Source organism: Camponotus vicinus, unplaced genomic scaffold (assembly GCF_025532165.1).
Source record: "Camponotus vicinus isolate PSW18456_S1 unplaced genomic scaffold, iyCamVici1.0 SCAF_9, whole genome shotgun sequence".
Classification (NCBI taxonomy): Eukaryota; Metazoa; Arthropoda; class Insecta; order Hymenoptera; family Formicidae; genus Camponotus; species Camponotus vicinus.
This window is the reverse complement of record NW_028141981.1, coordinates 9,021,063-9,045,388: the sequence shown is the minus strand read 5'-3', so window position 1 is coordinate 9,045,388 and position 24,326 is coordinate 9,021,063. Positions and strand designations below refer to the sequence as shown.

Here is a 24,326-nt window from a genome sequence, read left to right as displayed (position 1 = left end):
TGACTCGTCTCACGATATATCGATGGCATCCCAAATTTTCTGATCTATCTAATCTAAATAACTTGCGCGAAGTCATCGAGAAATGGATAATAATTATAGTCATTCGATTTTCAATCCACTAAAAAGCTTGGATTTCGAGTTGAGTCGATGGTTCGCGAACCATCTCGCGTCTTGCTTCACTTTTTCGTCATTTCACTTTGTAATTTTATTCAAACATCATAATTTATTTAAAATGTAATATATACATATTATATAAAATACATACACGTGTGCATGGTCGGTCATGTGAACGAGTTCGTGAATTTCCAGAACGGCATATATACAATGCGGATAGAACGTGTGAGAAGTCTATGGGCGTGGGGGCCATTATGGAGATGGATCTTCCTTCGAATAAAGCTCGCAGGATGGGCACGGGGATAAGGGAGGAGAGACAGCAGGGGAGAAGGGGAGAGAGGGTAGTTTGAAGAGCCGCCACCGTGCTCGGAAGGAAAAGGGGCGGTGGGTGGTAGGAAAGAAGACGAGAGAGGAGCGCGACAGAGAGAAAGGAGAGAGGAGAAACGCGGGTAGGAAGGTGGTAGTAGTGCTAGTGGTGGCAGTCCCAGTGGGTAGTTCGTGGTAATATATCACCCTCTTGTCGTCCGTGAGACGCGAGTAAGCCTGTCGGCCAGTATCCACCCACCCCTTCCGCCCCCGGCGATGAGGCTCCTAAGGTGCGAGAGGGAATCGATATCCTAGATACGACGGACATTGCGCCGAGTGTATTCGAATGATTCTCTTGGTTTTCATCCCGTGAAAAGAAATCGGGATCGATATTCTCGAGGGTCTTGATTTTGATCCGCGGTATCGCCGGTCTTTTTACCTCCTTTAAAAATTAAGTTAGTATATTTAAAAACTCTCATATAATTCTGATCTTTTCAATTGTAAAGTCCCAACTATTTGTTTCTTCTTAGGTTAGTATTAAAAATATGGATTTAATATTTGGAAGATTAAAGATATTTTAAAACGAAATATTTTTTCGATATGCAATTGCGAGTTGAACTCAGTTTTGACTAAGTTTTACATTCCTTTGTGAAATAATTGACAAGAAAAAAAAGGTTTCAAATTCAAATATTACATCAAAATTAGGAATTGCAGCTTTTTAAATTCCTAGCTTGTCATTGCTACCCTTCTTTAATTGATAGAGTTTTATAAATGTTATCAATTCTTTATAAAAAGTTGTCATATGATAATTTGCACGTGCAATAGTTAATAATCATCGGTCAAATCTTTCAATAATTATTTTGCTGCTCATTGATAAGTTGTTAAAAAAATCTCGAAAAACCACGTATCAACCCTTAGCTCTGCATCAAGCAGTGCAACCTCCGTACCCTCTTTTATCCTCCGGAACGTAACCGGAAATCCCTCGCGCCACCCGAGCGGCCTGATACTTTCACGAGCAACAACGCGGAGGCGGAGGCGGCGGCAGCGAACGCGGTTTAATCAAGGAAAGGAGACTGAGGTAGATGTAGGGGTGAGTGGATGGAGACGACGGCGGATGGAGGGACAAAGCACGAGGGGTTCCCGAAGGAGGAGCATAAGGAGAGGATGAGGAGGGCGGTCGAGAGGTAAAGGAGGAGAAGGGAGCGAGGGAAGAGGAGGGTAGTGGCAGCAGGACCTGGGAGGGTGGCAGGATGCGGGTGGAAGGTAGAGGTTGTGGAACCGTGGATCGATGTGTCGCCCGTGTGTCCAGCGGGTCGCGAGCGCTTGCGCTTTGACGTCTTCTCTTTCTCCCTCTCTTTATCTTTCTCTCTCTCTCTATCTGTATATCTTTCTGCTCTATCCTCTCTCTTTCCTCCGTTTAGTGTCTGTTCGTGCCCCTGATTCGTCGAGAGCGCGGTGACAACTCCTCTCCGAGTTTGTCACTCGACGACCCTCGACTCCCCCGCACGTCTCTCCTATCCAAAGCCCCCATTCTTGTACCCTTCTCCGAACGCGGCCGCGCTATTGTTCCTTTCCCTCCGGCGCTGTGTCGCCAACGGGACCAAACGTTGGTCGTCGACTACGGGGACTCGCCGACGCTTCCCTCCGTAGCTTGCGACAGATTCCTCGAGCCGTTACCGCCCTTCGTGGGTGGGGCTCTCGCTGAAAGCCTGTTTTCCTCTCATTTCGTTAAGTTTTTTTCAAGTTGGGTTTGAGAGTAGGAGAATAAAATAAAATAAAATAAAATGATAATATGAACATAGATCAAGCATAAATCGAGTGAGATTAAATGTCAATGAGAGATTCGTTTTATTGATACATTAAGGTATTTTATGTACAATATGATACATATTTAAAATGATGAAAATATACGGTTGCTTTATGCGAAAAAATTTGATTTTGATTTAATTTTGATATTTACAATATATTCAACGTAAAATAAAAATACTCAATAAGTGTATTAAAACTTATCATTTATAATATTTCATCATAATACAATCTCTTACATTTGATTAATTAATTTTCTTTGTTAAAAAAATTTACATTATATATATCAAAATAATATTCTATATATGTAATAAGAAAGAAAAAAAGAGAAAGAAAGAGAAAATATATGTATATATGTATAATTCAGTATATATTTTTCTCAACTAAATCTCTCTCTCTCTCTCTTTCCTCTGTCTCTCTCAAATGTATGAAATAAAGAGATAGAAACAAAACGAGAATAATTTATTTATATTAATTTTTTAGTCAAATATATCGTGGCTTCTAACCGCTTTAATAATGTAATAAAAAAAACATTCCATTTAATTTTTTTAATTAAAGAATTATCAAGTCCAAATCATGAAATATTTATTTATACTAAGTATGATACATACTGTGATTATAATTGTAATAAAATAAATATTATTTCTCTGCGTTGCAATCATCCGATGACAGTCGCGCAAATGTCACCTGAGTTTTTAGCGAATCAGCTGACGTTCCACGTTAAGCATTTCCCCCGAATTAAAAGCGGAGACACGTGTATTGGATTTCCTCGCCATGCTGTACTTCCGTCCTTCTCGACTCGGAATGTCGTTGTCCTATGTCCCCACTACAAAGCAACACCGGCGACAGCCGGGATTGGCCGACAAGAGCGAGATTGGGGACAAGGGCGTGGTTGCTCTCCATTGCGTCTTTCGATAATTATACGCTCTAACTATTCACACATGTTTGTCCCAAAAATGTCAAATTAAGATTTTTTTGCATTTAACATGTCATTAATTTTTAAGAGATTTATTTTCATAATCATAATTATTTTAACCAAGAATCTCATCTCTTATTTTACGTTTCTCGTCATTATCTAAATATATCGATATTAATATCCGATGTACCTTACAATAACTGTAGTGCGAGCGTACTTGTTTAAATTTTAGAAAAAAAAACTTAATGTCGCTGACATTTGCTCCAGTACTTAAAAGTTAAATTCTTTCCATGTCGCTGTCACGATCGAGAACGTGAAATTCTTTCGATACCAATGTTCTATTTGGAGCTGTTCCACCGTAATATAGGATAACCATTTTTCAAGAGTAAAGTAGTCGGCTTCTAACACGCCATTATGCATGCACATAAAGGAAATCGAGTTTACGACAGGATGAAACTTGAATTAGGTCGAACACGAGTACCGCCGCACGTCCTGGAGTTTACGTTATGTGAATTTAGAGATTGAAACGTTCAGAGTACGCAACATTTTTTCTTTTTTAAGCAGAAACGAATTAACTGATGGGTCGAATTTTTTAACTTCAATGTAAAACACACGCGTGAGGCAATTTACGCTCTAAATGTAAGATCGAGGTCGGATTGAAATTTTACGTCCTACATTTTTCGTGTTGCACGAAATTAAAGATCCTGCTTTCAATAGACCCAACTTGCAGTCGTCTTGTTGTTTCAGATTTCGAAAGGGACGAGCATATTGCTCCAGACTTGCGTGCGTTAAATTGGCCATCCGTTGCTAATAGGCGTTGTTCGCCACAAACGCCTGCGTTTGCTTCTTTATTTATCATTCTACCCTTATTTAAGAGGATACTTTATTTATGTTGCAGAACTATATTAACGTGCCATCAATTTAATATACCATCTTACCTCGCAGCGAAAAGCAATATCGAATTTTCATTATTTGTTTTTACGAAATAAACATAAAAATGATATCGCATAAAATGATGATCGCATTATAACAGTTTGAAAATTTATTCGTCAAAATTTTGTTTTATATTACTTCTTTTAAATTTTATACAAATTACTGAAGACTTATCTTTTGATACAGAAAATACTTAAAGATAATAATTCGTTTAACGAACACAGATGAATAATAAAAAATATAAAGAAGCATATAATTACTTTTTAAATTTTAGGAAAATTATTAAAAACTGTTTAGCTCTTGATATAGAAGATACTTAAAGATAGTAATCCGTTTAACGAGCACACAGATAAATAAATAATGAAAATTAAAGAAGCAAACGGTTCTCACAAGCTGCTGGAATTCTCGTCGATGAGAAGCTGGATCGGAATTTCGCGATTTACAGCGTGGAACCGAGAGACGTACTCGTCGTTCGTGGTCGCCTACAAGGGTCCGACTGGTACGCAAGATGAGAAGGGGGAACGAGACAGGGGGGCAGCAACGGGGGCGTGTTGAAAATGCTCTCACGGCAAGCGGGCGAGAGAACGAGCCAACGTGGGCCTTGCCGTGTCGCGGGATAATTGGGACACCGTGTATTATCGCTTGCGTGCCATATACGCGGTGCGCGGTGTGTGATTGGATAGGCGGAGATGGGTCGCGCGAGATAGCTGACCCTAACCAAGGTGGAAGACCGACTGCGGGGGTATATCTCGGAGGACCATCTTCTCCATCTGCAGCGGCGTTACCTATCTACGTCACGGTTGATGCATGGCGTAGGCGTTCCTGCGTTCGTACTCAGGGGTTCTCATTTAATTATCGACTAACCCCGTCGGCCTTTCCTCCCCCAGACTCGCACAGTGTGAAATTTGCCTCCGATCTAGGAGGACGAAAATATTCTCCATCTCGGGATCGCTATAAATATCTCGCATTTTTTCTATATTTTAAGATCATTCGGCTCAAATGTGTGAAATTTGCGTTAGGATTCAGAAGGAGAAAAGTTTTAATTATTTTACGATTCTATTCTATTAATGTCACGATTATACGCCGCGATTATTCGTCGATAAAAATCTCGTATTTCCGGCGCCATTTCTGTCGGCACGGGTCTCTGGGAGGTGTTAAATTGAATTTCTCGTCCGACGTTCTCTCCCTCTTCGAGCGAGATTAGACTGATCGAGTCTCTGCCGCGATATGTTAGAGATATATGTCAAGTGAATTGCAATTGGAACTCGCTTGTTCTGCTTATCTATCCAGTTGCTTTGTCCAATCGATGACCAATATTGATCCAGAATAGTCAATGTCGTTGACTCGAATATCTAAAGCGAGAATATTATTTACGTATGAAACTCAGCTTTTCATTGCCAAGCCATAGAATATTATTATAATTGTTCTATCTTTAGTATAATTTTAATTTTGTATAGATTATTTTATTTTTGGTCTCATTAATTATAATTTGTTAATCAACCACAAAGGTGGAGATACTGCGTCGATAATAGTAATATTGATTCAATAACTGTATCGAATCCGGAAAGGTATAGGATTAAAGAAAAAGAGAAGAATTGGCCCTTGTAAAAATGTTTAGCGATTCATTTTCACAATTATTTTAATTCGCAGTTCTATTAAAAAGTATATTTTATTTACGATTGTATTAGCAATTTTTATTAAAATATTATTGGAGTTATTTTGTTTATGTACACAATGTATAACTTATAATAGGACTATCCTGATCCAGCAGCTATTAAAGAATAATTATTATTCCTACGGTTTATCTGGCCATACTTTCCTCGAGACAAGAGTTTTTATTTTGGTTCGAATCCCCCTCCCGATCCTATTCATCCGCCGCTGTTGCACGCGGCCGATTATAAATCATGACGTTTGGCGGGGCCCTTTGACGACCGCGGCCGCGAGTACAATGTGGCGGTTCGTGGGCGCGTGTGAACACGCGCGTATGTGTGCGATCATCCCCCTCTGTGTCCGCAATGGTGGGTACGACGAGTCAGTCGTATACGCACGCATATACGACAGGCGGGGGTGGGCAGGGAGCGGGTGGCGAGATGAGAGTCCTCATTAACTGGTTATTAATAGCTCGGCCTGCTCATATTAATGACAGACGCATCTGCTTCTTATATATCTACCTGGCGTGTATATATACCGAGCCTCCCTTCTCTCGACTCTCTGTTCCTCGCCTCTTCGTCAAACGGTCGACATTTTTAGCGTACTCCCTCTCTCCCTTTCTTTCTCTCTCTTTCGCGCGCGCGAGTTTTGATCGTCTATCTTGTTAAGTTGTAAGTTACAAACCGCCGGCGTGGATAATAATTATAAAGATACACCGTGGATAGTCTTCTCGGACCGATGTTCCTCGAACAAAGAAGACACAATGGCGACTTTGAAATTAAGGTGTTTTTCTGCAGGATGTAGACTGTAAATGCAGGTCAGCCTCCTCTTCCAATTCATCCTCCCATATGTAGTTCATCGCTATCGAGCGATTTAACGGTGCTAAATCACCCGTATATAACGGAATAGCAATTGCATAAGGATCCGAGATGTAGAAATATAATTAACGCAGCGAATGACGTTTATCGAGCGCTTCTCATCAGCATCGGATCGGCGCAAAATACGAATGACCCAATCTACTTTGCTCACTGATTCGAGCCTCCCAGGTCGATGTTATCAACTAGTCGTTATGTTCCTCGTTCTTCGGCAATCATCGGCCGATTAACGTCGCCGATGGGAAGATCGCAAGTGTACCTCCGTGGACCAATTTTAGTTTAATCATAATCGTTCTTTTATTTACTAAAGTTTTATTTTCTCATCTTTCTCCCTTTCTTTCTCTATCCATCTCTTTCGCCGAATCTGATTAGCTTCAGGCATTGACGAGTCACCGTCCGCTTCTGGTGGTGAACATGATAAATCGTGGTGTTCGCCAACGGGGCGACCCGGAGGCCAGTAGCCTCTCGATGTAGCTCGCGTTCCCCAATTTAAACGGTATTCAAGGCGACACAAAGAGCCTCGGTAGCTCATATGTCATCGCGCGAGAGCTCGCGACAGCTTGGCTTCGCCGCGTCTTTTGTCGGGACTTTATACAGCCACGGTCCACGGCGGATAGATCCGTGAACACCGTGGACATTTAATCGCGCTGTGCTCGCCGTCAGACGAGGCGCAAAGGAGGCGCGAGCAAACGCTAATTGACGTTACTGACCCATCGCGTCGTGTGTGGTCGAGCTTTTATCTAAGCGTGTATTGTTAACGAACGCGCGTACCAAGGAAAATTTGTCGCAAGGCGATAGAAAATTCAAATTTTTATCGAGAATGCATTTTTTGAAGTGGGCTTTGATAATGAGAATCTAAAATCAAGATTATATGAATTAGTGGCGGACTTTGTTCCAACTAGCAATGTTGAAAAGCCTGCCAAATGCTAGAGATTAATGACAGAAAACACACATGTATAAGAGGACTATCTGTCTCTCTTGATGTAATAAATTGTTATATCCATTTCCAGGCCCAAGCGCGGATGGGGCTTTTAGATGACCGGTCATTTTGGCGCGACGTAACGCAACTCGGCGATATAACACTCGCTCCGGATGAGCACGATGGACGATCGCAGCTGCTGGCGAGGACGATATACAAAAGTCGGCAGCTAGTCGAATCTATGCAAGGGTTGTTATTATTTCGTACGGCCACGCGAGTGAGGGAGGAGCGGGCCGAGGGAGCCAGAGGGAGCCAGAGGGATGCGCCACGTGTAATTTGACGTTTAGCGATTTAAACGTTTGTCTGTGATTACCGCGACACATCTATAATCTACACGCCCGCGGTCGGTCCCTGTCTTTGGGGGTACCCTATGCGTGTGCAACGCATGGCCAAAAGACGCAGCAGCTGCCTCATCGACCGGAGGTGAATCTCCCGGCGTGGCGGGCGGACTTTCTCTCTTTCTCCTCTCTCTCTCCATCTCTTTCTCTTCCATCCATTTTGTCGATCGCATCTTTTTTTCATCGGCAAGGCGCTCTCTACGCCTGGCAGTGTGCCGGAGCTATCGCCGATGCGAATCAGAAGTCTATTCGTAATGGGAGTAGCGTTTTGGTCGTGTTCGAGTGGTCCGCCAGACTCTCCTTCGGATAAAAATGGAAATCAAATTACTGGGCTAGATGCACAACCAAGTGAACGACCGGTTTCTCCAAGCGAATGACCACTGAATCTAAACTTATCTATCTGCGATCACACACATGTAACACAAATCCGAATACTTGAACAATAAAGGTGATATTTTCCAAGGATTGTTCGCTTTTTTATGATTGCATAATGTTTAATACAATAATATGCGATATTATGATAAATAGATATTGCAGATAGTCTGTAACACTTTGATGTTATGCTTTATGCTATGAAAATTTATTAGAAAAATTCTTTTTCAGACGCGTATTAGTTATCACTTAATTAGTCTATCTAAGATTGATTTTTAAAAAAAGTATTTATATAAATATGGAATTTAGATTTTCTTATAATCACTGGCATTCGGTTTATTTTACAGAATCATCTCTGAAAGAATATGCGTCTAAACGTTTTCCAGCGCATTTTGTTGAAATCTCGCAAAGCTTCAAATTCCACGAACAAGTATTAATCTTTATATTCATATCATGTCATGTCAGTAATTTTTTCCCATTCGTCGAAAAAATTAACGGGGCGTCTACAAATTTACTGCAAACCTTTCCTCGTTTTACGGAAATTTTCTGGAGACGTTGTTCGCATCTTCGAGGTATCAGCGACAAAAACACTCGGGCCCATGAGAGACCTCGGCCGCTGTTGGTCCCGACAGCGTCATTCCGTGCACTATGGTGCCGGATACTTGAAAGGGGAAGGAGGATGGGGGAGGGGGAGGAGGGCAGGAGACCCGGCTTTCTCGCGACCGTTGGCGTGATACCCTTTTTCGACAACGACCATTCTCGACCAGCCTCGGCTCGGTATCACACGCTTCCCTCTCCCCCTCAATACTTCTTACCTACCCACCTACCCCCCCAATCGCGCTACGCAGACCTGAGTTCGGCGTAAGTGCGAATTCTTTCTTTTTCTCTCGTTTCCTTTCGTTGGGCGGACGTGATTACTGGGAGAGGCCGAGGAGTTCTAAGCTGCTGCTCGTTTCTCCGGAGCACGGACATCTCTGCGGAGGAGGTGAAGGAAGAGAAGAAGAAGAAGAAGAAGACGAAGAAGGAGAAGAAGAGGAGGAGGAGCAGGAGAAAGAAGGAAGAAATGGTTGCTGCGATGCTACAGGGAAAAGAGCGAGAAAGATGCGATCCCGAGTATGATGGAGGGATGGGGAACGGGAGAGAAGCGGCAGCGATCGGCGGAGGGTCGGGGGTGTACAAGAGCAGAGGTTACTTTTAATGTCTCGCGTCACGCAGCCCAAGGCACCGTGGAGCCTCGCCTCGCCTCGTCCTCCTTACTAATTTGGCGCCAATTTCCAGGCAACCTCCCGAGCAAAAACTAACCGAACCATATACCGCTCTCCGCTCCCTTCCTCCTCCCTCCCTCCCTCCCCTCTTCCCTCCTCTCGCGGTATACACGGTATACACGTGTACCGTGCACTTCGACGCGGGGCTCTGATTAAATGCTACTTCGCCGCGTTTCGAGTCGTTCCCTCTTCCTCTTTCCCTCTTTTCGAGCACAGCCTCCCTCTCGTTCTCCCCTATCTCTCGGATGCGGCGCGGTTTCCCACACTGCACGGACGATGTGATACGAGACGGACGGCGGTCGCTCGTCGCGCAGCACGTGTGCGTGCCGGTTGAGGAACGACCGACGCGTATACGCGCGCGGATGATGCTCCTTTGCCTCCGTGCCGCTCTTTCCGTCTCGGATCGCTATTTTTTTCCGCCGTCCTCGCGGGACGCGCGCGCCTTGCCTTTCCCGGGAGTCAATGCACGAGATCGCAAGATTAAACGCGAATACACCAGCGTTAAGCGATCACGCATAGCCTACGTGTAGAAATATCTCAACTATCGGGATGTGTATCTGTCTTCCGCGTAAAAGTAAAGAAAGCTGTAATATCGCATAAAATTGCACCAATGGATGATAATTACTCTTTCAAAACTCTATGTTCTTTGTATAATTTCTTTACCTCGTGTATTCATATAAATATTCCTATTTGCTTAAAAATCTGATTTTTTTATAGAGTAAAACGATAATACGCTCCGGCAGGGAAAATATCCCTTATTACTTAGACATAATGAGCTTAGTAATATGGTATCGAAACGGAAATAGATAATCATTAACAGGAAAACTACACACAGAACTACTCTAAATGCGATTTTAGATTTAAAAGAATCAATAATTTTTGAAAAAATTGTAAAATTTATTGATAAGTATTTTTAGTCATGTTTCATTCCATAAAATTGAGTGTCATGTTTGTTCTCACTATATTTCTAAAGTTGTAATTTATAAAATATAACCGGTGACAAAACAGTGTACAAATATTTTTTCTATTCCACATATATAAGAAAATACTTTTAAAATGCAGAAATGCTCCATATAAGAGTAATATGAGTTCTAGTTTCCTAGTTCTATTTTTTTATTATTTATTTTGACTAAATTATGGGCAAAACATATAAGAGAAAAACTACAAGGGTACAATTGAACAAAGAGGCTTTGCTAGAAGCAATGACGGAAGGCAAATCTAAGTATCTATTTTTTTGAAAAAAATAGAAAAAGATGCAATAAAGAAAGATGCAATCCTTATAAATATTTAATATTTTTATTGAGATTTACTTATTTAAAATATGAACTTTATATATTTCATCGAATTTTATAATTTAAAGGGAACATTATTTTTGTTAATTACAGTTATCTAAGATGAAGTCCGAGGGAAAATGCCTTTTTCAGTATTAAAAAAAATTGATTTCATAATTAGAATACTTCTATTAATCAAAAAATCGTGCAATTATTAATTGTAATATTAATAGATCTTTGTATTTCAACTACCAATAAAATATATTCATCATAAATGTATTTTATATTGACTTAAATATAAGACATATTATACCGTTTTATGCTATACAAAATTGGAGAAGTGTTATTTAAAATATTCTTCAAAGTGCGCTTGAATGAAAAGTTACAGCTGATCAAAGTATCGTGCGTAAAAATGATCAGAGGAATCGAGTGCATTCCTCTCCGTGCAAGGTGCATGATGTATCGTCACCGCTTTTCAGATTCCCACGCGAGTCGGTCTAAGCATCGGAAAGACGACGCCGCTCGTTGTTCACCGGCATTCGTCGATAACGCCGATCGTACGCGGTCGTTGGGTTATGCAAATACAAATCTCAGCGGGCGTCACTTTAATGACGAAACGATGGCGTACGGCCAGCGCGAATGAAGCGAGTGGTCTCTTCGGTCGCGGATACGCGAGGATACGAGATCGGACAGTCTCAAGGTAGGCAGTCAGTCAGTCAGTCAGATTGCCGGTCAGAGAGGGCAGCCAGGACCAGGTCGAAGGGGAGGGAAAGAGAGAGAGCAGGGAAGGACGAAACGTTGAGGGAAAGAGAGGGAACCGAGAATGAGCGAAGGGAGAACGCTTGGCAGGCATTCACGGGCAGTATATCACGTGGCAAGGATAAGTTTTTGATCGGGCCTCGCTATACGGGGATGACTCCCTGCTGGTTGACCTCATCACGCTACGCTATGGGGGTCTTTATAAACCACCATCGACTGCGCGTATCCTAATCACCTTTTGTCTTAAGCCTGCCAAACTCTTTCTTCGAGAGAGGGAGATCGGCTGACTCTTCTGTTAAAGGAACCAAATATCTGTCGTCGTCACCGATGTACACTCGAAGAAAATACCCTTCTTGGAGCACAAAAATGCGAAATTATTCGTAAACAATAATTATAGGAACAAATATATAGCGACTTTTTATTTTTATATTAAATGAAAAAATAGAATGATGTTTATAAGCTCAAAATTATTGGTTATATAACAAATTTAAAAAAAATATACATACATAAAAATCTTGTCAAACATACGTATAAAAAAATCTTTCAATCATACGATTATTGAAAAATATTATGCAATAACAAATTTCGTTAATTGTTCCCAAGAGAGAAAAATGATTCTTTCATTTTTTTTTATTAACAAGTTATATTTCTAAAAAAAATTTTTTTAAATAAATATATCGACAATTTTTTCAAGTAAATTTATCTACGCTTAATTTATTCTAAAAGTGCGTATTCCCGATTTCGGATCTCCGGTTTCTTCAGTAAAAAATTTTTAGTTATTTATTTCGTTTTGTTTCTCAAGCGCAGCTTTATTGAGCTGAATCGATAAAGCGATGAATACCTCGTTTCAATGGGAATAAATCCATCTTCCGTCAGAATCTTTTAAAACACAGTTAGATAATAAATATGAAGGATGTTGTCGGAGAATAGTTGTCACTAGTTGAATTGAACAAAGACAACAGAGGCGCAACAGTTAAACAGGTAATTCTCCAAGTTGAATGCCTTCCACTTCATCGTTAGTAATATGTTGGACGAATGAATGAACGTTATGTCTTCTATCGTTTTCAAAAGATATTACTTGCCACCAACATGTTGTATTATGGAACCATGGAAAGCACATCTTTAATTAATTTTATGAAATTTTTTTAACATATTATAATACATATATACATGATATTATAGAAATTATCATTGATTTTCAATACACATTAAATAAATTACGTATTTTAATTTAATAAGATTGTTTTTAATGACACAAAATTATTGTAAAATGCAATATTCAGTAATTAAATTTCATATCTAATACTAAAAAAATATATTTATCTGATTCGATCTTCTTTTTTATCATAAAAAAGAAAACGTTTATATAATGTAATGTTGAGTAACTGAATGTGTTGAGGTTTCGGGTTTTTATGTTGTTGCCTTCACAATAGAGAACAATGGAAACTTTTAACCCCATAGGAAATTAGTCTCGAATATTGCCGAGGGCAATAAGAAGTTTGTCGGTCGTTCAATCGGGGCAGCAGCGTTGAATAATATGCTTTAAAAAATCCGAAAATATTTGTTGAGGAATTTAAAAAGTCAACACAAATTAACAACATGATTATAAGCAAGAAGTCGCATTATTTAAATTCATTAAATATCGAATATGTGTGCGATTTTGTTTTTATGAGAAAGATGTAAAGGAACAATAGTAATACCGTAATTTCGACAATATAATACATCCACCGAAATTACTTTATTATTTATGAACACATAGTGATAATTTTTTTATTTCGCTCTACAACATTACAATTATCGAGTTAGTCGACAATCATCATTACTGAATACTTTAATTTGTTTGCGATATGTTTCTTTTTCAACTGTTGTCAACGCGATCATAAGTCCTTCTTGGTTATAATCAATTAATAATTTTTAATTATCATTTTTAATTATCATAATCGTCGCGAAAATTTCGCGCAGATGAATCAAGTTGTTGGTTATTCACCCTGCTGGATACACGGCAGTAGAATCGAGGAAATAATTTGGATCGGCAAGGACGTGCTTGCCTGGTGCACCGGTTTGTACATCGTATTTTTTCACGTCGTCGAGAAGCAGCAGACATTGCGTTGGTGCTGGAACAATGCGACCGGCGACGGTGTTCGTTGCATATCCAGTCATGTGTCCTCGCCAATCTTCGCCTTCTCTGAGAGATCGCTGAATCCGCGAATCTTTGTCCTCGCTTATCCCTCGATGACGAAGATCTGCGAGTGCATTCAAGGATGCGAAAGCGGTTACTTGGCAATTGCGTTCACGTCTCGCGATCACCTCGTGTCGTTGGGCTCTTACCCGAACTTCCCTATGATCGTATGGTGCTGGAGAACAGGCGAGAAAATCGCGATTGTGGACACGCCTATACGTGACGAAGTCGGTCAAATACTCAGGATAACTCCGGTAGGACGCACTATCATTGGTCAGATGGGAAAGACTTGCGGGAGATTGCTCACCTGGGAACTCGATGTTATCGGCAAGATTGCCATCCCGAAAGGCATGTGATTTTATTTCCAGAACAATTTTAATCCTTTCAAGTATAATGGCATGACATATCTCGGTTGAAGATCTTAAAATATGTATATATTTCTTTGTGCAAAGATTACGAAGTCAAATTACCGGAGGAAGCTATGATCTTCGGCATCAGCTGGTGCCCCACGTCGAGTCATCCTTTACTGGCCATCACCGATGGAAATGGTCACATATATTTGAGCGGCTACGATGGTACTGATGTTCGCCGCATCGTTGTTTCGCAACGCTGCGGAATTTGCATGGATATCGAGATGCCGGCCGTGTGCTGGTTTCGCGAAGGGATTATCCTCAGGACGACTTTCTGTCAAATCCGCTACTTTAAGGAGGATCCGAAGACCAACGCTTGGCGCAAGCAGTGGTACGTCAAGTCGATTTACAAGCCGCATATATTGGTCGCGCATCCCTTCAGAAACGACTGGCTCTTCTATTATACTCTCGAGGGATACCTGATGCAGATAGTCCTCCCCGAGGACGAAGGCACCACGCCAACAATCTACAGATACTTACACCATGGCAGTAAATATCAATTTGTCGATTTCCTGTACCCTTGGTGCCATCATCTCGCGGTGACGGATGAACTCAAGGAGTTGACCATCCTCGAATGCTATAGCGGCAGTGAAGTCGCGAAAGTAGAGCTCGACATGGAAGGAGTTATATCTGCTCAAACGTCACATCCGAATGATCCAATGATCGCCGTTATCAGCGATCAAGGTGAGATGACGATCCTAGGTGTCACTAATCCGGAACAACCAACGATACTGACATATTTTCGTCTTCAGAGAAAATCCTTGGATCTCATAAAATTCTCTCTCTCTGGCAAGTAAGCTTAAAATATTATTAAATTAATTATTAAATTCAATTTTATAAAATTTGTAATATAAATTGTTAATATATCCTATTGTTAATAATATCAATAGATTTTAATCAAGAATTTTGTTCATTTTTATTTTATATCTTTACAAAATCTACAAGATGTATTAAATATACAATTTTAAACAAAAAGCGAAATTTTAGACAAGAGCGCAATAATATTTTACAAATCAAATTAAAAAATTAAAACTTTTACCTATCTAATTTCTAATAAAAGTATGTAGATAAAAGATAAATAAAATTGCAACACGTGAGAATGTTCTTTGTGTATCAGTATCGTTCATTATATTTCACAACATGATTTTCTATTACGTAACTGTTAATTTTCCATGTTTCGTTCCCATAGGCAAAAGGGCACATATACACATACATACACAGCCGATAGACTCTCTTTTAAATATACCTCCGCCAAACGTATTTAGTTTCGAGCGTCGATAAACGCTCGTTATTTCAACGGATTATACACCTCTCACTGGTCGATTTATGTTGCCGGCAGATTCCTGATCGCCGCGCAAAAGGATACGGGCAATTGCTATTGCATAGACCTGCGGCGCGACAAGCCGTGGAGCGTGATCGCCCAGCTCCGGACGAGGAGGCGCCTCGTCGACCTGGTGCTGTACGACGACGAAGCACGTAGGAGCCTGAAAGTGTTCGCGCTCTACGTCAGGCATCAGCTGTGCTCCGCGGCGGGTCATCAATTTCTCGTGTACGATGTGTCGTACGACGACGTGTCGCAGGATCGCTTGATCGACGAAATTAGCGACATAGTAACACTACCAGCGCTCTTCTGCGAGTTGTCTCAAGCGCCCGGCAGTGGCCTATTGCTGATAGGCTCACCTTATCTAGAACGGCAATTATGCGCGTTCAGGTTGCAGCGCGACTTCACGATCGCGACCTTGACAGATGCGGCATTCACGGGCCATCACGTGCGTCTCGCTCGCGTGTTTGCCGATCGACGTTGGATCGTCACGTGCGCCTACGACGGATTGGTCGTCGTCCGCGACAGAACGATACGTCAGATTGTCGCCACGGTGTCGGCGCATCACAGACTCGATTCAGGTAGCCGCAGAGCGATCATCGATCACGACGGTGGCATGGTGATCGCTATTGGTCAGGATGGTTCTCTGATCGCAGTGCGCATTCATCGTAAAAATAAAAAGGTATGTGTTAATGCAACTGGCAATGTATGATTTTTTGTTCTCTTTTAATTAATATTGCATTTAATTTAATTTCTCTCTCATCGTGCTACTCTTATTTATGAAATGATGTTGACAATTTTTGTTTGTAGTATAGGAGAGCGAAGAGTTAGCTATGATTGAGACAAAAAGTACTTATCCAATGAATCATGGATGGTACGAGGAGCAGAAGGAGAAGATACTATCCGATTACGCTTCTCTGGATCCGGCGATTCGTGCCTCGTTGACTCGTATCAGACAGGATTTCCCAGCAGCCGACGAGAGGAAGTACGGATCTTGGGAGGAATGGCGAGAGGACGTGCAACTGGAGAAAGAGGCAAGATTCTACGCCGCGGAGAAGGCTGCCATTATGAGGGATCTGGCAGCCTTGAAAGCCACCGTAAAACAACTTCTCGACGCCAACGAGACTTGTCCGGAGATGGAGAGGCTGCCAGTGTCCGCGTTCGATCTGAACAAGACGGATCGCGATCAGAAATTGAAGGCGGCTAAGGACGAGCGTGAGGACGTTCGCATGGAGCTCGAACATCTCTGCGCTTCTACGAATCGTGTGGCCAATTGGATCAAGACGATCTTCTGGGATCCGCAAATCGTGCTCGGTCGCTCGATATTTTCCTTCCGCGGTGACACGGAAGTGACGAACTATCCGCTCGTCGAGGAAGATCCGTATTTCAAGGATCATCTACAATGGGCGCAGTTTGCCAGGGATTCGGTGCGTAGCATCGTGGACGATACTTTTCAGCCATGGCGCAATTACACGGACCATCAACTTCGCGCAGAATTGAGTAAACCCGTCAGAGTGTATCACGAAGACAAGAAACGCAGGATGGATGTGCTTCTTGAAGACGAGGAGCGCGAGACCGATCCTGAGGAGCTGGCAGAATTGCGGGCGGTCGAAGGTGAGATGATAATTTTCTTTGATGGATCTTGCAACATTAAATCGATTACATTCTCGCCATTTATTAAAACCAATACTTTGTACGCCTAAACATTTTTATTAAATAATAACATTTTAATACTTTAATGCTTCTCTATAATATATTTCTTTGCTTTACATCCTCACTTTTTTAGAGGTAATAAAAAAATGTGACTTGCAAGGGGATGAAAGTAAAAAAAATTTAAATTGAACGCAAAAGGTTAAGGATTTTGTTTTGCATGAAACTGCGAGACTTGTAATTTTCCATTTTATTCGATTAAGTCTCGTTAATCGCCTGGAACTCGTTCGCAGGCATGACGACGCATCGGTTCGTCGAGCAATCGCCTTACTATTACTCGCAGATGGAGTCTTACGGGTTCGCGCACGTGACGTTAGACGATCGTTATCTGATGCACGATTATAGCAAGCTCCGTGCCTACTTCAACGAGCTCTTCGACGACATGTACGCGGCGAAGGAGCGGGAAATGAGCGCAATACGGGAGAGGAACGAGAGGATACGTCATATAGACGCCGAGCTGAGGATAATGTTCGGTCAGAGCATGCTGCAGGTTCCTGTTGATCCGCAGTGGCATCCCAAGGTAAACACGAGATACGAACATTGCTTCTATCGGGTGTCCCAAAAGCCGCGATCTTAATTCCTAGAAGAATATAAGAGTCAATTTTCTTTAAAAGTTAGAGAAATTAAAGTGAATTCTCTCATAGGAAATTTATGCCTCTCCTCTCTCCTACAATTTGGAAAATAATGACTAAAAATAGCAGAAGCATACTGCAATGTATATAATTCTGTGAATAATTTCTGTGAATAGTTAAGAAATATTTCCTCGCAAAATTACTAGTTTGAATAAATTTTTTGCAATTACATATACATCATAATGTGTTGAAAATTATATAAAAATAAAAATATAAATTTATATTAAGTACATAAAGATTAAAATTAATCTACCTTCTGTTATAATACAATAAAAATAATTGCTCGACTATGATTTTAAGTAACACTAATCATTTATAATATGCAAATACGATATCTATTAGGAGAAAGTAGAGAGCATCATTCAAGTGCTTCCTGAAGAAGTCGAAGCAAAGCCGTACGTGTCACCATCGCAGCAGGAAATTCTAGACAGACAAGCATTGGAAGTCGAACGAATCAGACAATTGTTCTTGGCCGATGATTTTCGCGAACGGGCTCTGATGAAGATGATGGACGGCGTGCTGGAAATTCGTTGGGAGGAGATCATCAAAATAGATGTGCGTAAGCCCGCGTGCATGATGGAAAAACAGCCGGAGCAATATACGCCTGACGATATTAAGGCCGTAAAGAAGTACGAAGCGGATGTAGAAGTTCTCCGACAAGAGCGCGAACGTTACAAGAGGATGCTCGAGGCCGATTATGCTAAAATCAGTGGACTTCTGCAAGAAGGCATCGACAAGTTTGATGTTAAATTGAAAGATTTCTTTCAGGTCTCTCTTTCTCTCTCTCACTGATTCTGACTTTTCATTGTCAATTCATCGATGACTGAATTAATTTTTTCTTTTACAATACATACTTTTATATTTATTGAATATTATTTACTTTATAGTTGAAGTTAACAATCGAAGCGGCGATAAATCAATTGAAGCTACGACACATTCGCGGTCGTATGCGAAGTCTGGCGCGGGTCGAGGCTGTGCGAGGGGATGACAAGGTGAAACGAGAGATATCCGAGAAACGTCAATACGAGGTCAAGCTGAAGGAACACGTGTGGAAGTTGCATGACATTTACCAAGACTTGCTCACGCAACACGACGCACTCTGCGTTCGCGAGAAGGCGATGGCGAAGAAGTTACAATATGAATTCGCTGCGCTGTCAAAAGTCAACATCGAGCTTCTTGAACGACAGTACAAGCGAAGGCCGAAGGTGTCCTTGAAGAACGTTGCTGCTCCTGATCTGCTCATCCTCGCGCAGCATCTTATAGATCATACCAAGCCCGCTTATTTACCGATAGATTGCATAGATTATTTAAAGATCCTCGACAATCTCGACATGAGACCTGATGGATTACCACAATCAATCGACGCGAATCACTGGAACCACTTCACCAAATCGCGTCGCCAGAAAATTAACATAGAACTGAAGATCAGAGCTCAGCAGCTGGAGATAGCCATGGTCGAGCAGACGATCGTGATATTCGAGCATAAGATCGATGCTTGCAAATCGAGCGTGGACCTCCTCAGGACTCAATTGAAGAAGGCGAGGGACGAGCGGGTGTTGCGCGAGCAAGATGCCGAGATACAACTGGTACTCAAGAGGGGTCAGGTGGAGCTGGAGCTGCAAGGTGAACGACGCGACACTGCGGATGCCATTTTAGTGCCGCGTAACGAGATCGAGCAAGTTAACGAGCACATTATCGCCGCGGGAGCACGCAAACTGGACGCTCTGAAGCGCACGATCGACTTTCGCCATGGGATATTGTCGGCCGAATGGGAACATCGTTGCCTGAGGATGCATTTCAAGGAATTAGAGGAAGATCTGCACTTCCTGAGGGATCTCACGGTCACTCGGGACATGCGAATGTACCTGAAGAGGAAGGCGAAGGGACTGCGCGAGGATAAAACTGCGGTGCGTCTCGAGAAGGAAGTCGAGCTCGCGAAGAAATCTCTGGATAAAGCCTTGTCCAAAGAGATGGACAAGCTGGAAAATCTCCGACGGAAGATCGCTTGCGTGAAGAAAAGAAACGCCGAGCTCGACCGGACAATCGCGGAAATGAACGTGGCGAGATGGGAATTGGAATATCAACGTGATGTCGCTGGAGAGATAAGACAATGCCAGCATATGGATCGGAAGATGCGCCTGTTTAAACAGCGATCCAATCTAATTAGGAAGCTTCAGGATAATTACGCCGAGCTGTTGGTGTTACAGATCGAGCGCGAATTATTGCAACTACGAACGTATCCAACATTGGAATGCTTCAAATCATTAGGTGATGAGGATAAAATATATTAATAATCTTTTGAGAAGACACGCTTCGAAAAAATGAAGAATTTAATTATCTAGGGTTTGCAGGCAAGAAAATAGAACTGCTTTCAAGATTCGTTTCTTTTAATATAACATATTACATATATCATTTTTCTGTTTCATTATCAAGATAATTATGGAAGAAGATATAAAAGACGCCTGAAACAATTTTTTCCATGATATTCGCGGCCGTTCCTTAGGTATACATCGCATTATCTTAATCTTCGAGTAATTTAATTAAGTTTATAAATAATTGCGATGTGTGTCTGTGTGCGTACGCATCTCACACTCCCAGAAACTACGAAGGAGCTGACGCCACAGCCACGCCTGCATTTTTCGCGCGCATAAACTTAGCGTAATCTCGCGATCGCTAATTTCGCCATCACGAGGCGGCGGTGCCCGGGCCCTCCTAAACTTCGCTAAATCACGATCAACGTGGCCGATTTAATCGGCGACGTTTCACTTCGCCCGTCTCACAAAGGACAAGCGGCAATTTGCACCGCCGGCATAAATCACCCGGCGACCCGATCTCGATACATAATGGGTGCCGCTCTCGCGGTCTACGCTTTTTTTCATCATAAATAACAGTACTAATAGTACACCGGCGAGATGAATGATGCGATGATCATGGCGATGGCGACGGCGGCGGCGGAGGATCATCGGGTCGCCGCAAAGCGCGCGTACGAATCAATTTAATCTGGGAAATTCCCAGGTGGTCCCTTCGAGAGGAAAGGAAAGCTGGAAAGGAGGAAAGGAGGAAAAAGTGGAGACTCATTCCGCGACGATTAGATTCCGTCGTCGCCGCGGCTTTAGATCCGTCTCCTCAGGATCAGAGTCGCCGCGATGTTAAAAGAGAGGGAACAGTCCACCGCGCGACAGTGTAAATATTTTCGACTTAATAGCGATATGATTTTTATTAATGGCGACAGTTTACACGTCCCGCGTGGTATTACGCGCCTTATTCTTCGGCGTCGTTTCCAACGCGCGCGAGAAGAGAGAACGATATCCGTGACAACTCGATCGATTAATCATCGAGTTCTACCGGTGACGCCAACACAATACCGCCGTTGTCGTGCACGGTGCTGGAGCGCGACGCCTGTTGTAAGGCGTCCGACGAGGAATACATTGCCAGCTGATTTTGTATTCACGATAAAAATGGGAGAGTCTCGCGTTATTATATCCTAACAATTTTGCACACATTGTATTACAATATTCATATTCAATCACGTTGTTGCTGGCAGCAATATTGCTTTGCTCCGATATATGTTTTACTATTTTTGTGTGTGTATGTATAATAATATTTTAAGTAATATGTAAAACATTCACAATAAAAAACATTATGATTCCATGGATAATAAAATTTGAGAGAAAAATATATCTCACATTCGGATAATATATCGCATTGCAATATTTATATAACCGTTTATAACTTACATTTCAATATTATAGATTTCCAATATCTTATTCTATATAAAATTTAATTAATATTTTTAATTTATTCATAATATATATGTGGTCATAAAATATTATAGGATTCTCCCTTTAAATTAAATTTCTAGCAATGGATTTAGAACGTAAATAAGTTGATCTTATTGGACAAACTATTTTGAACAATTAATATTTATGAATAGATCTCTTTGCAGGATTAATATGAAATTGTTTGCTCGTCTAAGATTTGCAGTGAAATTCTTTTAAAATAAATGGTAAAAACGCGCTCGCACGCGTGTTTACGCAACATCGCGCTACGAGTTACAGAACGAGTTACAGGATCCGGAATCCGCAACACCGCGGAAGAAAAACGGTCGTTATCGGGAGAGCCGGCCACTTCAATCAATGCAAATCAAATCGAGAGCCGCGCATTCGAAGCGCGTAGTCAAATCAACCGAATAAAAGCTTCATGAATGTAAAGGACCCTCTGAATGCGTACGCGGGCCAATCTGGTAATGCGTCTTTGCCTCCTCGCTCCTGTGTATCTCGTTCGGCGAATAAAAAAAAAAGAAAGAATATATCGACGTATCACGAAATGTCAGGTAGTCCTGTATAATAGACATCGTATTGAATATTACTATACCAGGGAACACGAATGTGATAACGGATTGTACAGTAAGTCATCTATCTTGAATATTTCTATTGCCAATTCGAGCGCAAAATTTTATTTTGTTGATTAATTTCGAAATAGAGGGATATCTCTCTCTTTCTCTTCGAAAAACGATCCATTTAATTATATTAAACAATGATTTTAATCTGTTGTATATTTCGATATTTATTTTTATTTTTCTTATTTTCATTTATCGATTTGTTCATTTTTTATCTTGCTTTTATTTTTTTCTTATTATTTAAGTACGTATTTTTAAATACGTATAATTAAATACGTATGATTAAATATTTTTCGCAAGTAAATGGCGCTTATCTAAAGAAATTATTATTAAAAATAACAAATTTTACGGGTCTTCTGTTTTCTGTTCCGAGCCAGGAACTTTACCTTTTTCCGGAGTTATGCCATGCAGCTCCGAGGCGTCGCGGGCAGATTTCCCGCAGGAATTCCTGGACTCAACCAGCTCGTAATAACCTTTTCGACACAGAGGTGCAATCAATTGTGTCGCAGAATGGATGGATGAATTTTCGGGTGCAATAAACGCATACGTATAAGAAAAAAGTTGACTTTATCAAGGAAAAAAAGAAATGCATTGGATAGGAACTTTGAATCACCTATTTTGTTTGTAAAGTAATTCACTGAGATAAACATAATATGTGCTGTTACATTTCACATACAATATTTGTGTTGTTGAATTTTTTTACGATATATCTATAAAGAATTAATACCTTTCTCTTCTCGATACCGCAACTTTTCCCTTTTAAAAATGCTAGCTCCATCGCTGCTATAATTTCGTAAATTGTTTCGAACTCCTACTGAATAATAGTTTATCAAACAGTAAATGTGTGAATCTGAATATTTAAATTTATAGGTTTCTCAACATTTTTGATAATAATTAAGTCTTACCATTGACAGATTTATGAAGGCTACAGCGCAACATAAAACACATCATATTTACTGGATAAAAAAGGGAATTATATCGAATATCTCTTCTTTACCTAAAATTTAAGAGTTTTCACATCAGTTAATTTAATTAAGGTTAAAAAAATGGCAGAATGCGAACTAGTTCAGAGTATTATATCGATATATTTACTTGATGTGCAATTATCATATTGAAAAAATTTTTCCAAATAGAGAAAACTATTATAAAATTATCAAATATATTATATCAATAATGTTACTTCGAATTTTAATATATTATTGTTTTGTAATTTTGTTATTGTTTAATTTATTATTAATCAGGTTATATCTTATCTTTTATAAAAAGATTCTCATTCGATTTATCAGAAAATCTAAATAACTTGTTCCTGACTTTTTGTTCATATACTTTTATTATATTTTATCGGATTTGTTATCACATATATACAATTATCATCATTATCCTTTGCAATCTGTCGATGTCCACGGGGGATGCAACGTCGATGCAATCACGAAGCATGAAGTAAACTCCCTCTCTTTCTCTCCCTTTTTCTCTTTCCTCATCGTTTCAATGCCGTATATGGCGAGGCGAACGCGAGACAGGCTCGTTGGCGCAATAAAAATTTGACACAATCGTCCACATCGCCGTGGAAGAAAAACGGTCGAACGGGCGGGCGCGGTGGTTGACGGAACGGGAGGGTTAACATCGGCTGACTTTACGACTCGCGCAGGGCGAAAGGGACGACAACGAAACTCGTTATTATCCCACCGTACTTCTTCGTGGCGTCCAAGAAGAAGACGGCCGCGGCTACGAGACGATGCCGTCTTGGGTCTCTCGGGCCCAACCGCGGCCGTTCCATGGGCCACTTTCCGATCATAAAAAGAGACAAAGATGCGTTCTTCTCTCTTACCCCGCGCGCGAGAGGCAGTAAACTCTCATATTCGCAAAATAAAAAAGGCGCTTGGGAGCACGCGCGCCGAGGAAATTCTCTCGCTCGCTTCGGAAACCCATACTCGATATATTACGAATGCGGATCGATTCTTCAAACGCTTCAGTTCTACTCTAATATCCGATCGTATATCATATAATTGATGCTTATTATTTTTAATGTTTGTTTGCTCGAATCTTGAACGATGAACGAAAACTAATCATGCGATATGAATAACACACATC

General features: G+C 41.0%; 1 protein-coding gene and 2 long non-coding RNA genes across 7 annotated transcripts; 2 read left to right on the top strand and 1 right to left on the bottom strand.

Annotated features, from left to right (window-relative positions):
• The first annotated feature begins 13,309 nt into the window (after window positions 1-13,309).
• On the top strand, window positions 13,310-21,464 carry LOC145977006 (cilia- and flagella-associated protein 43-like). Of its 2 annotated transcripts, XM_083108621.1 has the most exons (8): window positions 13,310-13,385; window positions 13,547-14,111; window positions 14,216-14,966; window positions 15,513-16,176; window positions 16,310-17,108; window positions 17,438-17,724; window positions 18,179-18,604; window positions 18,724-21,464. In XM_083108621.1, exons 2-8 carry the CDS (start codon window positions 13,547-13,549, stop codon window positions 20,125-20,127), a joined length of 4,896 nt encoding a protein of 1,631 aa, XP_082964747.1. In that variant the 5' UTR covers window positions 13,310-13,385; the 3' UTR covers window positions 20,128-21,464. The 2 variants fall into 2 exon arrangements, with proteins under 2 accessions (XP_082964747.1, XP_082964746.1); XM_083108620.1 differs by lacking the exon at window positions 13,310-13,385 and having other exon boundaries at window positions 13,461-14,111.
• Window positions 21,465-21,876: 412 nt separating this feature from the next.
• LOC145977007 (uncharacterized) lies at window positions 21,877-23,303 on the bottom strand. Of its 4 annotated transcripts, none has more exons than XR_014440375.1 (4): window positions 23,141-23,303; window positions 22,963-23,049; window positions 22,622-22,708; window positions 21,877-22,175 (listed from the first exon to the last, which is right to left on the bottom strand). It is a non-coding gene; the product is annotated as an uncharacterized LOC145977007 (long non-coding RNA). The 4 variants fall into 4 exon arrangements; XR_014440374.1 differs by lacking the exon at window positions 21,877-22,175 and adding an exon at window positions 22,394-22,549; XR_014440373.1 differs by lacking the exon at window positions 21,877-22,175 and having other exon boundaries at window positions 22,394-22,708; window positions 23,141-23,301.
• On the top strand, window positions 22,128-23,313 carry LOC145977008 (uncharacterized). The gene is made up of 3 exons (XR_014440377.1): window positions 22,128-22,242; window positions 22,613-22,864; window positions 23,150-23,313. It is a non-coding gene; the product is annotated as an uncharacterized LOC145977008 (long non-coding RNA).
• Window positions 23,314-24,326: the final 1,013 nt, after the last annotated feature.